The 22,434-nt window shown below is 35.1% G+C and overlaps 1 protein-coding gene across 1 annotated transcript in view; it reads left to right on the forward strand.

The window, feature by feature from the left end:
- The window catches only part of LOC132739113 (ATP-binding cassette sub-family C member 9-like), a 57,999-nt gene that overhangs the window by 31,694 nt on the left and 3,871 nt on the right, over positions 1-22,434 (forward strand). The window contains exons 19-31 of the mRNA XM_060726765.1: positions 1,157-1,281; positions 2,018-2,141; positions 4,796-4,886; positions 5,183-5,427; positions 10,046-10,206; positions 10,715-10,784; positions 11,816-11,973; positions 12,523-12,615; positions 13,048-13,150; positions 14,148-14,261; positions 20,005-20,119; positions 20,744-20,874; positions 22,158-22,345. Of these exons, the coding sequence (XP_060582748.1) occupies positions 1,157-1,281; positions 2,018-2,141; positions 4,796-4,886; positions 5,183-5,427; positions 10,046-10,206; positions 10,715-10,784; positions 11,816-11,973; positions 12,523-12,615; positions 13,048-13,150; positions 14,148-14,261; positions 20,005-20,119; positions 20,744-20,874; positions 22,158-22,345 (1,718 nt within the window). The remainder of the gene's footprint in view (positions 1-1,156; positions 1,282-2,017; positions 2,142-4,795; positions 4,887-5,182; positions 5,428-10,045; positions 10,207-10,714; positions 10,785-11,815; positions 11,974-12,522; positions 12,616-13,047; positions 13,151-14,147; positions 14,262-20,004; positions 20,120-20,743; positions 20,875-22,157; positions 22,346-22,434) is intronic.

Genomic DNA, 22,434 nt, shown 5'->3' on the forward strand with positions numbered 1-22,434 from the left:
TCAACGTGAAACTTTGTAGGTAGATAGATCTCATTAAGTAGGTTTGCAGTGCACAAGAACTGTTACACTGCCTTGCCTACTTTTGGAGTTATTGCCCTTTGTTCATTTTGACACTTTGAACTTTGTCCGGGACATTACTCTAAAATTTTAAGAGATATCTGAACATGAAACTTTGTAGATAGATAGGTCTCATTGGATGGAAGTGCAGTGCTTAAGAATCATTACTCTGCCTTGCCTTATTTTGAAGTAACTGCTCTTTGTTTTATTTTTACTTTTTGACTTTTGTCCGGGACAACTTTAAAACTATTAGAAATATCAACATGAAACTTTGTAGGTAGCTAGATATAATTGGATAGAACTGCAATGCTTAAAGAACCTAAACAAAGCCTGGTCTAATTTTGGAGTTATTGCCCTTTGTTCATTTTTACACTTTGAATTTTACCAGGGACATAACTCTATAGATAGATAGATCTCATTGAATAGAAGTGCAGTGCAAAAAAAGCATAACTCTGCCTTGCCTACTTTTGGAGTTATTGCCCTTTGTTCATTTTTTTATACTTTCCTGTGTCCAGAACCTTCTCGGGGAGCATCACCCTGTTCAACCGGTTCTTGTTTTAGATATACAATGTATAACAAAAAGAATATATTCTTGTAGATTCAATACTAAATTTATTCAACTAGTTGAATAAAACAATATTATATTGTTTTATTCATCTCTTTCAAGAAATTCAATATTAAATCCACATTTACTGAATGTCCTCTATTTATCATATGATATAAAAGACATGGTTCTTTGCTAGACTATAAATAAGAATAATAAAAGCTATCCATGTCTGTGACACACTTTTAAGTTTTTGATCCATCAACCTCAAGTCTGCTGCCTGCGACTAGCCTTGAAAAAATATTATTATAATCTGAGCAGGGCTTCAAATGATGGTCACTGAGTTTAGAGGCATCTTTAGCCATTATACCACCCATCCCTATCTACAACTTTTCCAAAAAGTTATCAGAATTATTCAGGATCTTTTATAATTATATGTTGCAGATACCTAACATTAACTTTGCTAGGGTATCTTGTAAAGTCTTATATGTGTCACTAAAATTATCATATTTGATGACAATCTTGTGTTATATTATTATATGTTTAATAATACAGGTTTTAGTCATGAAGGATGGTGAGATAGCATGTCAGGGTAAATTAACAGAGGTGAAAAAGACACACCCAGATTTGTATGAATCCTGGAGAAAAGCTCTCAAAGATGCCAAGGCAGCAGAGTCTGTGTAAGTTCTTTTCTACTTTCATTTGTGAGGTTACACCATTGCAATTGAGTCTAATGGTCATTTATCTCTGAAAGCTGATTAGAAAAAAATATCATGATGTGGGATCAGTAGTCGGTCACTCACAGTTAAATTAAAAGATCTCTACTCTGACCTTTTACTTGAGTGACATTAGATTTATCCACAAACTTTCACATGTGCTCTTTTGTTAACAAATATGCTGTGGTGAAAATTCTGATTGTAATCCACTTAAATGATAATTAGAATTAGACAGGTTAGGGATATAATTTGTCTGCATTAGTAATTACTGGTTAGTTATCCTGGAAAGCAGGTTAGATGGACTGTCAAGCAAAGATATGACCAAAAATGTGTTGAAATTGGAATAAAAAAGATACACCAACTTATTACTATAATCTGTTACAGTGATAGTGGGAATATTAAGCCTTTTCAACCTGTATAACTCTAGTCCAGTCTGCTTACTGATACAATCTGATCAGGTCCAATCCTTACATGTTGCTGAAATTCCTACATTTTGATATTAGAACCTCTTACACATGATTAAAGCATGACAAATTCACTACATAAATCGAGTTTGTTTCCAGTACTTTATTGTGTTAAAATATATGCACTGGTGTGCTATACCATATTTATGGAGCAGCAAAAGTGGCACGGGTATGTTTTATAATGCAAGGTGATGAAAGGCGTGATTGTGTTATTGTTAAGTTATTGTATTTGACAGACGTAAGGATTCAGAAACACTAGATGGAACAATAGATCACCTACCTGTGAGACAGTTCAGTGAGATTAGCCAGAAGAGTCAGGTTTCTATAGAGGAAGATCCTGTCAAAGAAAGTAATGGCAAGGTATGATTGCTCTTCTTTTGTTATAAGAAAATGTGTAATATAATTTATATATGTACAAAATTTTGATACATATGACTTTTTTGTCTTTGTTTGTATTTGATACTTTGACAATAATAAACTAAACATTGTATACATGTTATATCTTCATAATATCAAACAACATATTGCATAGTTCAATTAAATATTAAATTTGCACTTTCCATAATGCTTTGACAACATGTGTACATATTCCCTTTTATATAGGTTGCAAACGTTGATTCCCAAACATGTTATGGCTATGTCAGGTATAGAGTGATGCTATTGTTTGATTCGTTAGTTTTAGTCAGTAATGTCGTCAGTATACTTTGATCAGACTGGGTTATTATTTGTATGTATAAAGTTATTAAGACTATTATGCTGACAGTTACAAGAAAACTATACTTTTATATAACCAGTTGTATGAAAATTAGGATATTTGCTAATATTAATGTTCTAACACACTACACACCATTCCCCTATCAAAAAGATAGGACAATCAAGTGCATTATTACACGATATATGCACAGCATAAAAAAAGAATGCTTATACATCATTTTATTTTATGCTTTTCAGTGGATTACTGATTTATCTGTGAAAATTATATTTGATAATTTCACAGTGAAAATTATCAAAATATAATTTCACTTTTTTCAATGACAAAACTACTTTTATAAGATTTTCCCCATGTGGTACCTCAATTTAATTTTTACTGACAATTCTGACAATATCAGGCTGTTAAAAAAAATAGCAAAGCTGAAATAGATAAATAACTAAAATGTCAAAAGAAATAAAGAGATAAAACTTACTTCTATTCCTTCAAATTCCAATCACAAAATTTTGTCTCTAAATTTTTTTGTTTCGTTTTACACTCTGAAAAATACATTCCTTCCCCATGCTAAACTGCTCTTGATGACATTTGGGCATATTAAAGTATCCTACGAGCAATAACTGCCGTATGCTTTATGAAAAATTGAAAAGCATTGACAGCCATCACTCGTAAAATAAGTAAAACAACCCAGCGTTCCTTACAATGCCTTAGCATTAAGCTTCCAAATTTTCCATTTTCCTAGCTCCTTTTCTGAATGTTTTCACTTCTGTCAACACTTATTTTTTGTCTGTTACAATCCTCAAATAAGTTTTCTTTCTTTTAAAAAGGTGTATGACTAACAAATCCAAATTATATCCTTCTGAATCTTACACAATTATTTTCCTCCCATGAAAAACACAACTTTAAAAAATGGCTGCGGCTTACATTTTACAAAGCCAGGTCTAATATAAATTCGCATTAAGTAACAGAAATATAGATGGATGGTTGGACTTTTTCTCCTACAAGAATTGTTTGTTTTTATTATTAAAACAAGCGATCATTCATATTTTTTTAATAAAATGAATAAATATCACCGTCATTTAACCTTGATTGGCGGACTTATTTCCCAGCTCAAGACTTCTTGTTTTTAATGAGAAATTCCCTCTAAATGGGGCTCTCCATGGGGAAAACAGATTTTAATATTAACGTTAAAATTATGGAAATTTCGTTTTAACTTGTTTTAAAGCATAAAATAAAAAGAAAATTTGTCTGTTTGTTGTGTAAGATGTAATTCTATTTCATCTACGCCACTCTTGAGAATACTGTTTTTAAAGCCCACTCGATGAAATAAAATTTCATCTTACACACAAACAAAAAAATATCCTCTATATCATATGATGTCAGATATGACATCAATAAACCAAATGATGTCGGAAAATAACTTCATCCCTGAATGTAGTTTGACATGTTTTTATCAATTTTCATTTCTTATAAAATGGGCCATGTATTGTGAAAAAAAAACTTATATTATTGATAATAATGTTATAATAAGGTGTGGGAATAATTTCAGCTGTCAACAATAAGTGTACCAGAATGTTATTATAAGGTTTTGGAATAATTTCAGCTGTCGACAGTTAGTGAATCAGAATGTTATTATAAGGTATCAGAATAATTTCAGCTGTCGTCAGTTAGTGAACCAGAATATTATTATAAGGTATGGGAATAATTAAAGCTGTCAACAGTTAGTGAACCAGAATATTATTATAAGGTATAAGAATAATTACAGCTGTCGACAGTTAGTGAACCAGAATGTTAATTTAAGGTATCTGAATAATTTCTGCTGTCAACAGTTAGTGAACTAGAATATTATTATAAGGTATGGGAATAATTTAAGCTGTTGACAGTTAGTGAACCAGAATATTATTATCATAAGGTATGGGAATAATTTGAGCTGTCAACAGTTAATGAACCAGAATGTTATTATAAGGTATTGAAATAATTTCAACTGTCGACAGTTAGTGAACCAGAATGTTAATATAAGGTATGGGAATAATTTCAGCTGTTGACAGTTAGTGAACCAGAATGTTATTATAAGGTATGGGAATAATTTCAGCTGTCAACAGTTAGTGAACCAGAATGTTATTATAAGGTATCTGAATAATTTTAGCTGTTGACAGTTAGTGAACCAGAATGTTATTATAAGGTATGGGAATAATTTCAGCTGTCAACAGTTAGTGAACCAGAATATTATTATAAGGTTTGGGAATAATTTCAACTGTCAACAGTTAGTGAACCAGAATGTTAATATAAGGTATGGGAATAATTTCAGCTGTCAACAGTTAGTGAACCAGTCTCAATAGAATCTCCTTCAGGAAATGAAAGTGGTGAAGTTAAAGACGAAGACGATGATTATGATAAAGGTTTGACCATGTTGTTATATAGATTTCTTTAATAATATCCCATAAGGAATATTATAGTTCACTCTTGTAAGTTTTAACAAAGACGTCCAATAAGCCTTGGAAGGTTAATGGTTTAACTAAAGTGCCCACTTTTGTTTTAAGACAGATGCAGTCTCCCTCTGCTATTAACAGTAAAATGTTGTTTTTCCTTGTAGGTTTAAAGTTGTTGAGTAATCTTAATTATGTTTCTCAAAAGCACAATAGAAACACACTTAAAAAGAACATACACAGTCTCTGTCATTTACATTTGTTTACAGAGCATGGTGATGAGAGTAAACCTGAGGTAGGAAAACTTATAAAGAAGGAACATCGAGAAGTTGGTTCAGTGAGCATACGGGTATATTTTAGTCATATACGAGCGTGTGGAATACCGTTTGCATTATTTTCCGTTCTCACTCTTCTAACCAATCAGACACTTCTAGTCAGTACTAATATTTGGGTATCACATTGGGCGAGTAAATCAACAGAGTTCGTCAAGTCTGAACCTCATAATTCTACGCAAGTAAGTTGTTCAAATATTACACCAGACCAAACCTAAAATGTTTGTGAATAATCTAAATTTTGTGTCGAAATGAAAATAAATTATGAAGTCTTGACTGAATAAACTGTATGAACACATCTGTGTATGTTTCTAAATTAAAAATTCCACTATTTTGTGTTGAATTCTGCCTTAACCGGTAATGGAGGGCATGGACAATAAGATGTACTTTCTAGTACCGTCCATGAACAGGCTCTCTCAAACCGAGCCTGCAACATTTTTAGTTTTTCCGTGTTGGGCTTTCTTTAGGAATTCTGTCTTTTTCTATTTTATTTGAATTGCTTAATGTGGTTAGTGTGGTTTATTATGCATTGTTAAAGAAGACAATAAATGCGTGTGTGCGCATGCGTGAGATGAAACAACCGACTTCCTTGCAACTCTAAATTTATTTATAATCTGCAGAAAACAAAGGGACATTTAACATTTGATTTTGATTGTTTAATGTTTATGAACATTATACCCTCCTATTTGAGCAAAAATTTTCACTGAAATTCGATTTTTAAAACCAAAATATGATTTTTTCCACTTTTGCCATCTGAAACCAAAACGAGGCTCTAATGGCGGCGCCCATGAAATCCGATGTAAACAAAAGAAAAGAACACTATCTGGCCCTCCCACTGCTGTTTGGACTCACAATTCTGGTATGCAGTAATTTTTATATGCATTTTGAATTCCCTGATGAAGTACTTCATCAACAAAGACCGGCAACTACATCAACAGCAACCTTGTCCATACCCCACCCACCAGATCTCTGTCTCTATTATTGGATGCGTCATGTTAGGAGTAAATGGCTTATTGATCGCCCAGCAATCCAGGATAGATCTTCACTGGGTTTGATTCTACTGCTGCTAAGTGGGATTGAAACAAACCCTGGCCCTCGCCGCCCAAAGTTCCCTTGTGGTATATGCGGAAGAGCATGTAAAATGGAGCAACGTGCTATAGCCTGTGATGACTGCGACCAGTGGATACATAAAGCCTGCCTGGGTATGTCTACCACCATGTATAGCAGACTCGGAGAGAGCACAGACACTTGGTCATGCCCATCTTGCAACAAACCAAACAACTCCTCAATAGTATATTCAGTCGTAGCTGATGACCATACAGATGATCAACCCAACCCCTCTTTTTCATACAGTGTTTCAGACATATCAATGCAGTCCAGATCTAGCGTGAGTACTGAACACAGCAACTCTACCTTCAACCTCTCTGGTGCAAACATAATTACCTCCTCACCTAAGCCTCAGCAAACCTCAGCCAAATCCACCGCGAAGAAAAACATGCTACGCATTCTTAATATAAACTTCCAGAGCCTACGTAAGAAGGGGAAACTCCTTGAGTCAATCATACTAGACTGCGACCCAGATGTTATTTTAGGCACTGAAACCTGGCTGGACAGTCAAGTGGCCTCTAGCGAAATACTGCCAAGTGACCTTGGCTATGACATACAGCGGAGAGACAGACCTGAAAACCCCCATGGTGGAGTCCTTATAGCGGCAAAACACCATCTCCTGCTACACGACATTTACAAGAGCAGTAACACAGAACTGGTTAGTGGCACCATCAAGTCAGGATCCAAAAACATCACAATAGCAACCTACTACAGACCACCAAACAGGACTGATTCTGAATACCTCTCAAAATCAACAGAAGAGATTAGAACTTTGAAGCCCAAATCGAAGAACAGCATATTTATTATTGGGGGAGACTTCAATTTACCAGACATAGATTGGAAAACTCTTAACATATCTGGATCACAGTACCCACAGAGCACCAGCAAACACTTCCTAGATATGATAGCTGACTCCAACCTAGAACAATTAGTGGATTTTCCAACCAGGAAAGACAAGGTACTAGATCTGATCCTGACCACCCACCCCAGCTTCAAGATGAGATGTAAACCTATGCCCTCGATAGGGAACAGCGATCATGACATTGTGCTCCTCGACACTTCGATCCAAACATACCATCCACGCCCAGCAAGACGGAAAATATTACTATGGAAGAAGGCGGACCTTAATGCCATCAAAGAAGACACCCGTACTCTAGCAACCGAATTCCAGAACACCCCATACACAGACATTGAATCGATGTGGCATGCTTTTAAAACAAAGATCACAGAAATTATAACCAAGAGAGTACCATCTAAACTCACTTGTTCTAAATATACAAATCCATGGATGAATTCCACCATCAAAAGAACCATTCGACGGAAACAAAAAGCCTTTAAGAAAGCTAGGAAATCAAACTCCAAACGAGACAGAGATCGTTACAAGCGACTGCAAAAAGAAGTCCAGTGGCACACAAGACGAGCAAACCGGCAGTATATGCAAGACATCATCAGTGACAGTAGTCCAGACAACAAGAAGAAGTTCTACTCCTACATCAAGAGCAAGGGTCAGGAAATGGTTGGTGTAGCTCCCCTGAAGAATATTGCTGGTTTCATTCGGAGTGACAGCAAGAGCAAGGCCAGTATACTGAACCAGCAGTTCAGCTCTGTCTTCACCCGAGAACCCACAGAGAACTTACCTGACAAGGGACCAAGTAGCCACCCCAGCATGTCATCTATTACAGTTAGGGAACCAGGAGTACGGAAATTACTCCAAAATCTTAACTGCCATAAAGCTGCAGGCCCTGATGAGATTCCGACCAGGTTCCTCCATTTAGCTGCTGATGAACTGACACCAATACTTACCCGCCTTTTCCAGTTCTCCCTTGACTCTTCTGAAGTACCTCAGGACTGGAGAGATGCAAATGTAGTACCCATCTACAAAAAGGGAGATACACACATCCCGGCCAACTATAGGCCCGTCTCACTTACATCAATCACCTGCAAGATCCTGGAACACATTGTCCACAGTAATATAATGTCACACTTTGACACCAACCATATACTGAGAGACAACCAGCATGGTTTCAGGAAACGTCGCTCATGCGAAACTCAACTTTTAACAACAGTTGACACCATCGCCAAGTATCTCTCAGCGGGTACCCAAGTAGACGCCATTCTACTCGACTTCGAGAAGGCGTTCGACAAAGTCCCTCATTCCAGACTCCTCTACAAGCTAGATTTCTATGGCGTGAGAGGTCCCTTAAACCAGTGGATCAAATCCTTCCTGAGCAACCGCAAGCAACAAGTAGTCCTTGAAGGCACCAAGTCTGACCAAGATGATGTTATATCTGGCGTTCCCCAGGGAACCGTTCTAGGTCCACTTTTGTTCCTGGCCTACATAAATGACATGCCTGACTGCACATCATCTGACATCCGACTCTTTGCGGACGACAGCCTCATGTTCAGAGTCATCAAGAGTACAAATGACAAGACAAGGCTGCAACAGGATCTTGAAGCTTTGGAACAATGGGAACGAACCTGGCTTATGCGCTTCAATGCTTCCAAGTGCTATGTATTACACATATCATCAAACAGAAAGATAGATCACCAACACCAGTATATACTTCATGGCCAAGTCCTGCAATCAGTGGACCACAGCAAATACCTTGGTGTAACTGTCTCCAACAACCTCTCATGGGACAAGCACATACAGAATGTAGCTGCCAAAGGAAACAGAACACTGGGATTTGTGAGGAGAAACTTGAAGGATTGTACACCACAACTGAAAGCAGCAAGTTACTGCACTTTTGTACGCCCAGGTCTTGAATATGCAGCAACGGTTTGGGATCCTCATCTTCAGACGCACATAGATTCACTTGAGCAGATCCAGAAAAGGGCAGCCAGGTTTGTCAAAAATGACTATAAATCCAGAACACCTGGATGTATGACAGAAATGCTGAGGATCCTGGATTGGAATACCCTCCAACAGAGAAGGAAGGAAGCAAGGTTAGGCATGCTCTACCGCATTCAACATGACCTAGTAGACATCCCCAAGGACAAGTACCTACCACTGAGTAACCAATCCAAGAAGAACACCAGTGACAGTAGAACACGTATACGTTTCTACCAAGAACGCACCACTGGCAGGATGTATACAAATACCTTCTTCCCCAGGACAATTGTTGATTGGAATGGCCTGGCATCAACAGTCACCGCCGCGGAAACATTGGATGCTTTCCGCGCGCGCCTGCCGGCCTCCGTCTAAATTCACTTCACAACGTCTCTGTAAATAAAGTTTTTATCAGTTTTTACAACTTTTATCGCTGAGCGGAAGAGTGTTCCATCTCACCATGTACATAGTTTTCGCAGAGCCTCATTACGTTCCGTTTGGATCCCGGCTCTTATACTGGAAGAAGAAGAAGAAGAAATGCAGTCCAAACTTAATTATTCATATCAATGTGTTTGAATAAATCCTTATCTGTATAGATGCTGATATCAATACTGATTAGGGTTGCAGTTTGGATAGATGATTCTTTCATGTTTGAAATTATTAAAGTTCTTAAAAATTTCTTAAAGTATATTCATGAGTTATTAGATAAATATGATAAAGACATTGTACTATTGTAAAACATCTTTGTTTAGATTTACATCCAAAAATACAAAATTTAAACATTGACAAAAAGAATTTCAATCAATCATTAACCAAGATGTTTTGCTTTTACTTCCTAATTATTTTATATTTTATGTTTACAGACATTTGACAACTGGGAGTATATACCAACATATATAATCCTGTCCATATGTGCTGTATTGGCCACGTTAATATCAGGGTTCGCGTTCCAGCTCACAGGGATCAGAGGAGCCAAAAATCTGCATGTCGGTTTACTCAATACTGTATTACATGTCCCTATGAGGTACCTATACTTTTATGTACTTTTATTTATATTATTGAGTTTAAAGAGAGCATTTTATCTTAAGCCTATGATATATTAGAAATGACCACCTAAATTGCAGCCAGGGGAGGTAATAATTGGTATGTGAAAAAGCATTTATGGTTATGCGATGCCTTTCCAACTTGTGAGGAAAGACATAAAGTGTGTTTTAGTAAATTATTCCATCCATGTAGAATAACTGATCTTCTACAAGGCCTGTCACAGGGAAGAACTTATTGTCAATAATGTCAAATAATTAGATTTGTATCAAATTCTGATTTAAATTTTGTCATAAGAACTTGTTTCCAAACTGAAATCTTGTGTATTTAAAGGCTCATCTTTGAAATAAAGCACATGTTAAAACATCAGTATAATTTTGATATTTGTAAAAGTTAGAACAGTTTGTTCAAATATGGTTATGAGTGAATCAAATGTTAATTTCTTCAAAAGAGGTGTAGCGTTAATACTGTATGATGAATTTTTGTTTCAGATTTTTTGATACAAATCCAAGTGGGAGGATCATTAATAGGTTTTCATCAGATGTAGGTCAAATTGATCAGGTGAGATAATGTTGTCATACCTAACTGTAACACTTAATTTACCTGCTTTTTCATACATACCGCCTTCATGGTCGAGGGGTTAGAGTCGATGACTTCTAATCCAGTTACCTCTCCGGTAACGTAGGTCAAATTGATCAGGTGAGATTATGTTATCGTACCTAATACCTAAATGTAACATTTATTGGAGTTATTGCCCTTTGATCATTTTTACACTTTGAACTTTGTCCGGGACATTACTATGAAACTGCAAGAGATTACAACAAGAAACTTCTTCTCTGTGTCCAACACCAGGTTCTACAGACTCTTCTTTACCTGCTTGGTTACAATAACTTTATATCTTGAATTAAAAAAAAAAAATGCGCTTTACACTATCAAATTTGTATAATGGGCATGTATTTCTTTGAATCAGTTAATCTATTGTCAGAATAGACACCTTTAGGACTGTGATAAATAGAACAGTTTGTATTGAAATGTTGAGAGCCAAATATGGATGAAATATCAATGTATTAAATTAATAAGCAAGTAATAGTAGTATAGTGAAAACCATTTAAGTAATGAATTGAATGATGGATATTCAATGACAGTGATACACTTCATACACCCCAAAATTGATAATGAACTGATTGAAATTTAAAGTTGGAGCTGGATGTCTGTGGCTGAGTAGTTAAGGTAGTTGACTTCAAATCATTTGCCTCTTTATGCTGTAGGTTCAAGTCATGCAAGCATCTTTCATGTGAGGTAGTTACCTAACTAGCTTAAAGATGGTTGGTGGTTCTTCTCAGGTACCCATTTGTGAATGAGATAATACAAAAAGGGTCACCTGAGGTCTTCCTTCACCAGTAAAGCCAGAAAAAGCCATGTGACCTATACTGTGTTGGTGCAACCTAAAACCTCTCCTCCCAAAAAATTGAAAGTCTGACTATTTCATTTTTAGAAATTCAGCGGTTATGGTTTAAAACTGTGGCTTAAACAGAATTGTTGAAATGTATATATGTTTCTATATTTAGAATGTTTTCATTTTTTTTTTCCAGAAAATTCCAGCCACCTATGAATCATTATTACGTTGTGCCTTTGCTTCATTGGGAGCAATCATCGTGAACTGTATTGGGACACCTTACTTCCTGTTGGCAGCTTTACCAGTGTGTATCCTGTATTATCTTATGCAAAAATTCTACACTGCAACTGCAAGGTAAGTTTATTTACTATTATTATAATATAACTACCAATTTTCCCATGTTTGTTGCAATTTTTTTCCATGTTCCAATTTCCCATGTTCCAATTTCCCCATGTTCCAATTTCCTATGTTCCAATTTCCCCATGTTGCAACTGACTGTAAACAGAAAAGAATATTCTGCTGGGCCATTGTACCAATGTGCTTACTCTTAAGATTTGTGCATGATTTGTGAATTATGGCCAAGAATGAAAGTGAGTATTTTAGAGACAGACATGACTGCTTATATATTTTAACGGTGAAAGTGGCTCTAGAATAGTACATTAGCCTGAATAAATATCTATCTATCTATCTATCTATCTACAGCTTAAGTAAGGAAAGGTTAATATTGCTTTACGGGCATATTAAAAAATGACACTTAGTAAAAAACAAATGCTGATATGAAAATCATCCTGTCAGCTTAAAGGTGAAACTATTTTTACCAAACAGAGAGTATCTAATTGTTACTATACAATGTATTTAAGCCACTCATTACATTTTTACAGTTTTCCTTCTCAATTGTTTCAGAGAACTTCAGCGTTTAGACAGTGTAACAAAATCTCCTATATTTTCACATTTGTCAGAAACTTTGAATGGTCTGATGACAATAAGGGCTTACAAGTAAGTAAAAATTAATTACCTTTATGTTAAAGCAGCATGCCTCCCGATTCATGCTAATTTTCATAAAAATTTTGAAAACATTTTATAATAGTAAAATACTTTGAAGAGATCAAAGATGGTAATTTACAAGTTGCAAACATACGTAAATTATCAAAAAGATGTCAAAATATGCAAATATTACCTTTACTGTTATTTAGCTTTTAACTCATATATGCCTTGCTCTATCCAGCTAGCTTACAGAACGTCGGTGGTTCTACTCAGGTGACTGTTTGTACCTGAAATAATGCACAGAATGTGCACCTGAGGTCTTCCCCCACCAGTAAAGCTGGAACGTCGCGATATGACCTATACTGTGTTTGTGTGACGTAAAACCCAAAACAAAACAAAAAACAAAAATGCCTTACTAACATTATGTTATATTGTGTATTACAGAGCCCAGGTGAGATTCCGACAGATTGCTCTAAGTGCAATAGACAATAATGTCCTACCTTTCTTGTTTAACCAGACAGCTAACAGATGGCTGGGTATAAGATTGGTAAATATATACACTGACTTTCTTTATTTGAGCCACGTCATGACGAAACCAACATGGGTTTGCGACCAGCATGGATCCAGACCAGTCTGCTTATCCGCGCAGTCTGATCAGGATCCATGCTGTTCCCTTACGAACCGTATAACAAGAAGAGAAACTAAAAGCGAACAGCATGGATCCTGATCAGACTGCACAGATGCGCAGGCTGGTCTGGATCCATGCTGGTCGCAAACGCACTATGTTGGTTTTGTCATGACGCGGCTCATTTGTAATGTCCAATATGCATATATTGTCCCCATAGTGCAGTAACAGGTTAACTTCTACTTAATTATGTAAGTGTTAACCCGCTACTGCACTAAGGTGAGAATATACTCTTGAGTTTATTTATTATGTTAATTGTCTTCTTAAACCAGTTTGCAGACTAGTAGACATTAACAATTTTCTTTTGTGCTCAATTTCTCAAAAGGTTTCAGAGAATGATTGTCATCAATAACAAGTGCTTGGTGCATGTTATTGCCAAATTTGTAATTTGATCATATTTTAGCAGAGTTATGGCCCTTTGTTGTCTTTAAGTTTGACCATTCGAAAAATTGTGGCATTTTCCTACCCAAGTCAGTATCAGAGTCCGAATAACACTTTGGTTAAATTTCAATGTTTAACTTCTTGTACAAAGAAATATCTTGTCAACCCCTGTAGATGCTTACAATTTTAATCATAATTTAAGATAACTCTCCAAGGCACATGACTCTAGGATGAATTTTGACCAAACTATGGAATTATTAGATATATTGAAGGTGTTGGCTTTAAACATGAAACATGTCTTCAGAAAAAAATTTTATTGTCACTTTGTAAGGCATGAATATTGACTGATTTATGACCATTTGTGAACTTTGAAAATTGTTGGTTGAAGTTTTACATGCGATATCCACGTTCAAATTTTTTTACTTTCTTGTAATAATTGAGTTTGAATACATGCATTATTTTGATTTATATATTTCAGGATTATATGGGTGCTATATTAGTATTTGTGTCATCTGTGGCCAGTTTGACCGCTGGTCTTGCCGGCAATACAGACCCTGCTTTTATAGGACTGTGTATTGCATACGCTTTAATGGTAAGTGCATTTAAAGTAAAATATTGTGAAGTGAACAAAGAAAGTATTTGCAAACGTCTTTTACAAACCACCTAAATTACCAAAAAAGAAGGTCATAATATGCAAAAATAGAGCTTACTGCCTAGTTCATGCAGTAGAAAAGTTATGATTTATACCTGTACATCAAAATCAGTAATTAATTGCATATAACCCGTATAACATGTAAAATATTACTTGAATCTTTTTACTTTAAAAAAAAATTTTTTCTTTTTCTCATTTTTCTCCAAGTTTGATTTCCTTGAAATATTTGTGCTCATCTGCAGGCATGCAGCTTTAAAGATTGAGTGTGAAATAAAGTTCTGCCAACCTATTTTACTCACTTTCAACTTGAAACTGGTGTCATATAAGTTAAATGGTGTTGACTAAGTATGGCTTAAACCCACAACTCATTTAAAGGCACATTATGCCTCTGAAATCAATATTTTTTAATTCTTTAGAAATGTCAAATAGTGTTTGAATAATGGATTAAGAGCATGTTAGATGTTTAACAACTGAAAATGTAGCGCTGAACATGCATTAAAGTGTCATAAAGGTGGTAAAATATAAACAAAGTAGTATTTTGACTTCCATACAAAATACTTATTCACTACAATTTATACTGATTGCCAACAGTTTCGGTAATCATCTTTGGGAGGGGGGTGGGGGGGGTGGAGGGCGATTAGAGGGGGGGCTGTGTTTTATGTGGAAGAAAGCAATTATTTCTTTGTCAGTTTAATTGATGCCTTTATATTAGCTTTAAGCTTAAGCTGTGTACTCTACAATAGTTGTTTTGTTGTTATTGATTTTGTGTCCTTTCCAACTGGAAAGTAGCCGTATAACTAATTGTATCAGTGTAACACAAAACCCAACAAAACATACACACTTGGTCACATTTAACATCATTGTTTCAGAAATAACACCTGAAGTTAATGTTATTGACTCATTGGTTGATGACTTACAATCACTTGCCTCTCAGTACCTCAGAGTAAGATTTTATATTGTCAAGATTAGATACATTCATGCTGGAAAGCTATCCAGCCATCTTACAGAAGGTCTGTGGTTCTTTTAAGGTGTACTCAATCAATGCAAAAGGGGTGCTTTAGGTTTTCCTCTACCTGTAAAGCTAGAAAGTTTCTATTTGACCTTAACAATGATCTATTAGATAAATGAGCCGCGTCACAACAAAACCAACATAACGCATTTGCGACCAGCATGGATCCAGACCAGCCTGCGCATCTGCTCAGTCTGATCAGGATCCATGCTGTTCGCTTTCAGTTTCTTTACTGGTTATAGGGTCTGTAATCGAACAGCATGGATCCTGATCAGACTGCGCTGATGCACACCATGCTGATCGCAGACACATTATGTTTGATTTGTCATGAAGCAGCTCAAATGTTACAGAACCTCCACATCTGAGGTACTTAGAGGAACTCTTCTTAGATTCAAAAGCCTGAAAGCATTTAATTTTATATTTCCTTACATGTATCAACTAGGGTACTTACAACTGTAAAATATGTAAAAGTCGATAAAGTAATGTTCACAGATTTAAACTGACTATCAAATTGATTCTTAGCCGTATACATGGTAAACATGCAAGTTCATTTTACAAAATTAAAACAAACATTCTTGACAAATTGAGTTAGGAAATAATCTTCATACAAATTATTGGTTCAGTCTTCCATCATATCCATCAAATGGTACTAAAATCTGAAGAAGAAATATATTTCCAGTCCTGTCATATCAAAATACTTCACTGGAATCCTTTTAATATTTTTATTTTCTTAGTTGTTCATAGTTGCTTGTTTTGAATTATGCCTTGTAATCAAAATAAATTTAAATAAAATCTTCTCCAAAAAAGCCATATCATTTATGGTTAACAGGAAGTTTTAATGATAAAAGATATCTTTATTTTCCTCTTGTCACTTCAAAATATAATAAATATCAAATTTTAATGCCTTTGTCAAAGAATAAATGACAAAACAAGAAACAAGTCACCTGTTTGTATGCAATTAACTTGTCTGCCTCCAGTTATATTATTTGTTGTTGTTCTTTTGTTGTCGTTGGGGTATTTTGTTTTATTTTTGGGAGGTGGGGGGAGAGGGGTAGATGAAAAAATTGTTCTTTTGAGTAAAAACAGGATATCATTGGTACAATTAAAGTAATTAGATATATCTTATGGTACTTATTTCCTGCAGAAATACATTTTAATTTGTTAAAAAAATGGAGAAATTTTCATGGTTTCATTATAAAAAAAGGTAAAATTTTGGTGACTGATGTTGTAAATTCTGTTTATTTTGCATAGAACATTCAAAGTTACACCTGTATTGTGAATATAAATAAAAATATGTATATTTTTCTTAAGTTATTGGCATGCCACTTTAAAGGGACACCACTGAAGTTTTTTTGACATGACGAGACTGGAATTTTTTGTTTCGAGATTAATGGTGATTTTGATGAAGGTCTGCAGCATTTACTTGTGTCATTATTTGTCATTATTTGCTCACACCATTCTTTTTTTAAAAAAAAGATTCTAATGTAAAAATGGCAAAAAATTTCACTCAAATCAGGCTAAGAAATACATGTAGAACAAACAATATGCTTCTCAATTTATTTCAGGGCATATGTATCTTGATTGTTATCTTTTACAAATCTTCAAATTTTATGGTGTATTTTAGTTCTTTAGAGGTCAGTGGAGTTCCTTTAATTTTCCTGTGTATTCTTATCATAATCACTTCCTGCATCACTGTCAGTAAATGAACAGTTGTGGTCAGTGTTTATGCTATGATCATTTTCAGTTATTAAATGGCAATTTTCCTCAATATTATGCGCATCTTGCTTGTGAATCGAATCAGCAAACTTTATGTTGTTGGTTAAGTCTTTATGGTCAGATGCTTTGCCCTGGTCAGTTTCCATGCTCTGGATGTTTGCAAATTTTTCATTTTTTATCATTTCCTCATTTTCTTCATTATGAACATGTACAATTAAATTATCAGTCTCATCAATGTGACTCTCAGCCTCTGTGGCATCATCAGACCCTGTCTTCACCTTATGATAAACTTTATTGCCAGTACCAGTACCGGGTTGGTCATTTCCATGTCCATTACTGGGCTTATCTTTTTCATAATTCATGTCACTACCAATACCAGTTGGGTCATTTTCATGAACTTTTCTGTCACTTCCAGTACTGGGATGGTCATTTTCATGAATGTTTCTTTCACTACCAGCACTGGTTTGGTCATTATCATACACTTTTCTGTCACTACCAGGACTAGGAGGATCATTTTCATACACAGATATATCTTCACAGTATTCATTCAATTCCTTTGTTAACTGCACCTTTTGTTTGGTCCACATTCTGTGCCTTCTCAAACAAAAAATGAATAGGAATAAAAGCAGTCCCAGAATTACTGATAATCCAATAATAAGAGCAATTGTCGAGCCTGTAACTTCCATTTGTGTTCAACTAAATCAGTGTTCTTTTTCTATCAGATTATATAACAGAAGGGTTCAAAAAAGATTTATCTTGATCAAAAGTCTGTAAATATTAGTAGAATCCAAAAGTCCTTAAATGCATAGATTATTGTAAATTTATATGTACATGTAATTAATTGTAAGTCCGTAGTCATACAAATTTATTGCAAGTCCATATTCACACAGATTTGATGTAAGTCAATATAAATTCCCTCAAATCTATTGTAAATCCTTAACCAGGCAGCTTTATAATTACACAGAATTATTGTAAGTCCATAATTGCACAAATTAATTGTAAGTCCATAATCACTCAAATTTATTGCAAGTATATAATCACACAGGTTTTTTGCAAGTCCCATATTGCATAAATTTATTGTGAGCCCATATTCAAATAGCTTTATTGCATGTCCTTTAAACAAACATATTCATTGCAAGTTCATAATCCAAGTCTATAACCACACAGATTTTTCCAAGTCCATAATCATACAAAGTTACTGTAAGTCCATTTTCACACAAATGTATTGCAAGTACATAATCACTCAAGTTTACTGTAAGTCAATTATCACACAACTTAATTGCAAGTCCATAATCACACAGCTTTACAGATTTATTGCAAGTCCATTGTCATATATCTTTACTACAAATCCACTATTGCACAAATAACACAAATTATTGTAAGCCCAGTAACCACAAAGATATTCAAGTTCATGATCACTCAAATTTATTGCAAGTCTGTCATTGCACAAACTTATTGTAAATCCATGATTTAACAGATATTAAGTTCATAAAAGTGTAAGCTAAATAAGGTTATCAACAGAAATATTTATTAAAAGTCCATTTATGAAGCCATCAATATTTTGCACAACCATGTCAGATAATTTATCATGAAAACCTTCAAGTTAAATGTTTTAAGATAAAAATTTTTGATTAGGAAAAGAGTGGCATATTTGCCCATGTATAATGAGGAAGTAAAGTGTAGATTATGTAAAATAGCCACAAAAAAGAGACAAGTTTTAAAAAGATTTACATGTAATACTATTTGGTTTTGTTTCATTGGTATTTACTTATTTAAATCAGTGGTGAATAAAGGACTGTATTGTGTACTTATGTAGTACACAATGCATAAATATATGAATAAATAAATAAGATAATAAATGTATATTTATTAATGTTTTGTTCATTTGATAATATTCTAGCTATTTTAATGATAAAAAGGGGGTCCGTGGCCGTGTGATTAAGGTCATTGACTTCAAACCACTTGCCCCTCACCTCTGTGGGTTCGAATCCCTACAGGGACTTTGGATTCTTTCATGTGAGGAAGCTATCCAGCTAGCTTACGAAATTTAAGTCGGTGGTTCTACTCAGGTGCCCGTTCGTGCCTGAAATAATGCATGGAAGGGCACCTGAGGTCTTCCTCCACCAGTAAAGCTGGAACGTCGCGATATGACTTATACTGTGTCGATGTGACGTAAAACCCAAAACAAACAAACAAATTAATGATAAAAAAGATTTTGAATTGAATATTCATCGTCAATTTTATATTCAAATAATAAAAGAGTACAATGACGATACACTGTAATTAAGTAGCTAGGTCTCAATGATGGGTATCTGTGGCAAAGTGGTGAGGGCTGTTGACTTCAAACCACTTGGCCCTCACTGCTGTTTGTTAAAATCCCAACAGGGAATTTTTTTTTTTCATGTGAGGAAGCTATCCAGATAGCTTACAGAACATCTGTGGTTCTACTGAAGTGCCCTTTAGTGACTGAAATAATTCACAGAAGGACACCTGAGGTCTTTGTTAACCAGAAATGTCACCACATGACAATCATTTACTGTATTGGTGCGATGTTAACCCTGACCCCCTTCCCCCACTCCCTCCCCCCCCCCCCCCCCAAAAAAAAAAAAATTCAGTAATTCAGCTAGTGTCATCGTTTTACCCTGTTAAACATTGAAACACTAGTGTTTGAAATCAAAATTTGACATTGAATGACCTTGAACTAACCAAATGACCTATTTTTCTTTATTGTAGAAATTACAACTTTGTCTAGCAATGATTTTTAGGTCTGTGATCTAATCCCATCATGGTTCTATTGTTGAATGTATGATTTAAAAACACTGAAGAGTAAGTGTCCTTGGCAGATGGGGAAAACTAGGCCTGCTTTATTTGCTGCTTACACTTAGTTTCAAAGGAGGCAGCTAGTGTCTAGGCTTTACTTGTAAAAATGTACTATTTTTTGCTTTGTTTTTTTTTCAGGTGTCAAATTATTTGAACTGGATTGTAAGAAATTCAACTGAATTAGAAATGATGATGAATGCGGTGGAACGTGTAGATGAATACACACAGCTCAAAACTGAAACTACTGAAGATGGTAAGCAGTCCTCATGTGTTAGTTATTTAACATTGTCTCTTTTTACCATGTTAATCTTCCCTTATAATTATCCTTGATTTTTTTTCCGCTACACTATATAGTCATAAAGGAGCTCATGATGGGGGTGGCGCCGAAAAAGTGCTCACTTTTTTTAGCAACATTTTTCAAACAAAAACATGTGTTTGGGGCCCAAATACGACATTTTTTCACTATTTGAAGGGGGGGGGGGTAGAAAATTCATTGTTTCACACATTTATGAAGCAAAGTGTTAAAGTTACTAGCTATGATCAGGTTGTTGATAAATTTTACTGACTGATAGACAGAGAGCTGTCAGCACAGGTCTCCTCTGCTAATATTGCATTTTAAATTGCAATTAAATTTGAAATTGCAATGTTGCATTCTCTGTTGGTAGTGTGTGATGTCATATTTTACCCTTTCTTTGATTTATCACACTTTCCCTCACGGCATTTCATCCTATCATAAGGCCCCAATCTAAAATAGCCTCTTTTTTCTGAATTAAAAAAAAAATCCCAACAGCAGTCTTAAGAAAAAATAAAACTTCAAGTTTTTAAAAATAGGTTAACTTTTGAATACTAGAACATCAGTAAATGCATATATTTTCAGAAAAACCAGTGGAAGAAGAGTGTTGGCCTACAGTAGGAGAGATAGAATTTAGACATGTCAGTCTATGTTATGATATTAATCTAGATCCTGTTGTAAATGATGTTAGTTTTATCATAAACCCTGGAGAAAAGGTATCAACTTTATTTTTGTATCTTTAGTTTAGTTTTTTACAGAATTTGTTTCAGTTTGATTGTGTAGGATCTTATATAAGCCTACAGAGACATTCTTGAATAAGTTCCTGCAAACTAGCTAGTTCTGTGCAATGAGTGTACAGGAATCAATAGCTAGCAAGTGATGTGGTTAAACCCACAGGGTGAGCTAACCTTATCTTACTAGTCTCACATGTTAACCACTCCGTTGTGCCGCCACTTATTTGTTTAGAACTGTATCTAAAAGATGATGTTATAAAGTAGAAATTAAATCTTCACATTAAAATCATATATGATTTTATGTATTTTATATGTAATTTTGATATATTGGTAGGGATATCTTTATATTTGACTTCTCTAGTCTCCCAAAAAGTAATAGTTTGGAGACATTTTGATTTTAAATTGTATTGGTGGATGACACATAACTTTTGTCCACTCTTGCTGAAGTTAAAAAAATTAATTATTGATATCCTTTTTCATACTGCTAGAAAAAGTATTGAAACACGAGGCCATCTGATTTGTATGAAGGGGCATATAAATTAGATTGCTTAGTGTTTTGATGTACCTAGTCTTTTTGAATCATTGGCAAAAAATCCAAAAACTTTCCCTGTCATCACAGTAAGTAAACCCCAGAAAAAAAATGTAAACAAATGTACGGTCATCTGAATATGATGACTTTTATCATAATCCCTTTCCCTGTCATCACAGTAAATAAACTCCAGAAAAAATTAAGATAATCAATAGTTGACAATCGACATACAATGCGTTAACTTGTAAAGTAAAGTAAAGTAATTGAATTTTATAGTCTAAGTTTCATGCTTACGCACGTTCACCGACTTAACAGCTATTACCCCTGGTCATCGGGCTACTGGTATCTATCTATCAATCTCCCTGGGGAGTCTTTTAACTACGCTTAGTGCAGCCGACAATTTGGCGCAACGGAATTATACCACCCTCGCAGGTACCCATTTACACCTGGGTGAAGTGAAGCAATCGCAGGTTAATTTCTTGCTCAAGGAAATCAGCAGTGCCCCTGGTGGGGTTTGAGCCCGGGACCTTTCGATCCCTAATCGCGCGTCCTACCACTAGACTACTGCTCCTACCAGTGGTAATTGATACCTGCACTCCAGTTAACGCACATTGCATTTATAGGGGTACTGCTTAAATTTGAATCATTTTCAATAAAAAAGGCCTCAAAACTGTGATACAAGTTTTATTGTATCTGAGTGAGTGTATTGTATAACTATGATATATTATAATTCCAGATTGGTATATGTGGTCGTACAGGTAGTGGCAAGTCATCTCTTACCCTGAGTTTATTTCGTATGATAGAGATTTCTGCAGGGGAAATACTTATAGACGGTAAAAATATATCAAACATTGCGCTTCCAGAACTGCGGTCTAAACTTGCCATAATACCACAAGACCCGATATTATTTACTGGGACAATCAGGTCAGTACTCGGAGCCTCTTGAAAGCAGGGTTGTGAGGTTTTATTTGTTATTTTTGAAATTATTGTGTATACATTTATTTCTAGCATTA

The sequence above is a fragment of the Ruditapes philippinarum genome, unplaced genomic scaffold (genome assembly GCF_026571515.1).
Source record: "Ruditapes philippinarum isolate M1 unplaced genomic scaffold, ASM2657151v2 ctg1016_1_1_1_1, whole genome shotgun sequence".
Lineage (NCBI taxonomy): Eukaryota > Metazoa > Mollusca > Bivalvia > Venerida > Veneridae > Ruditapes > Ruditapes philippinarum.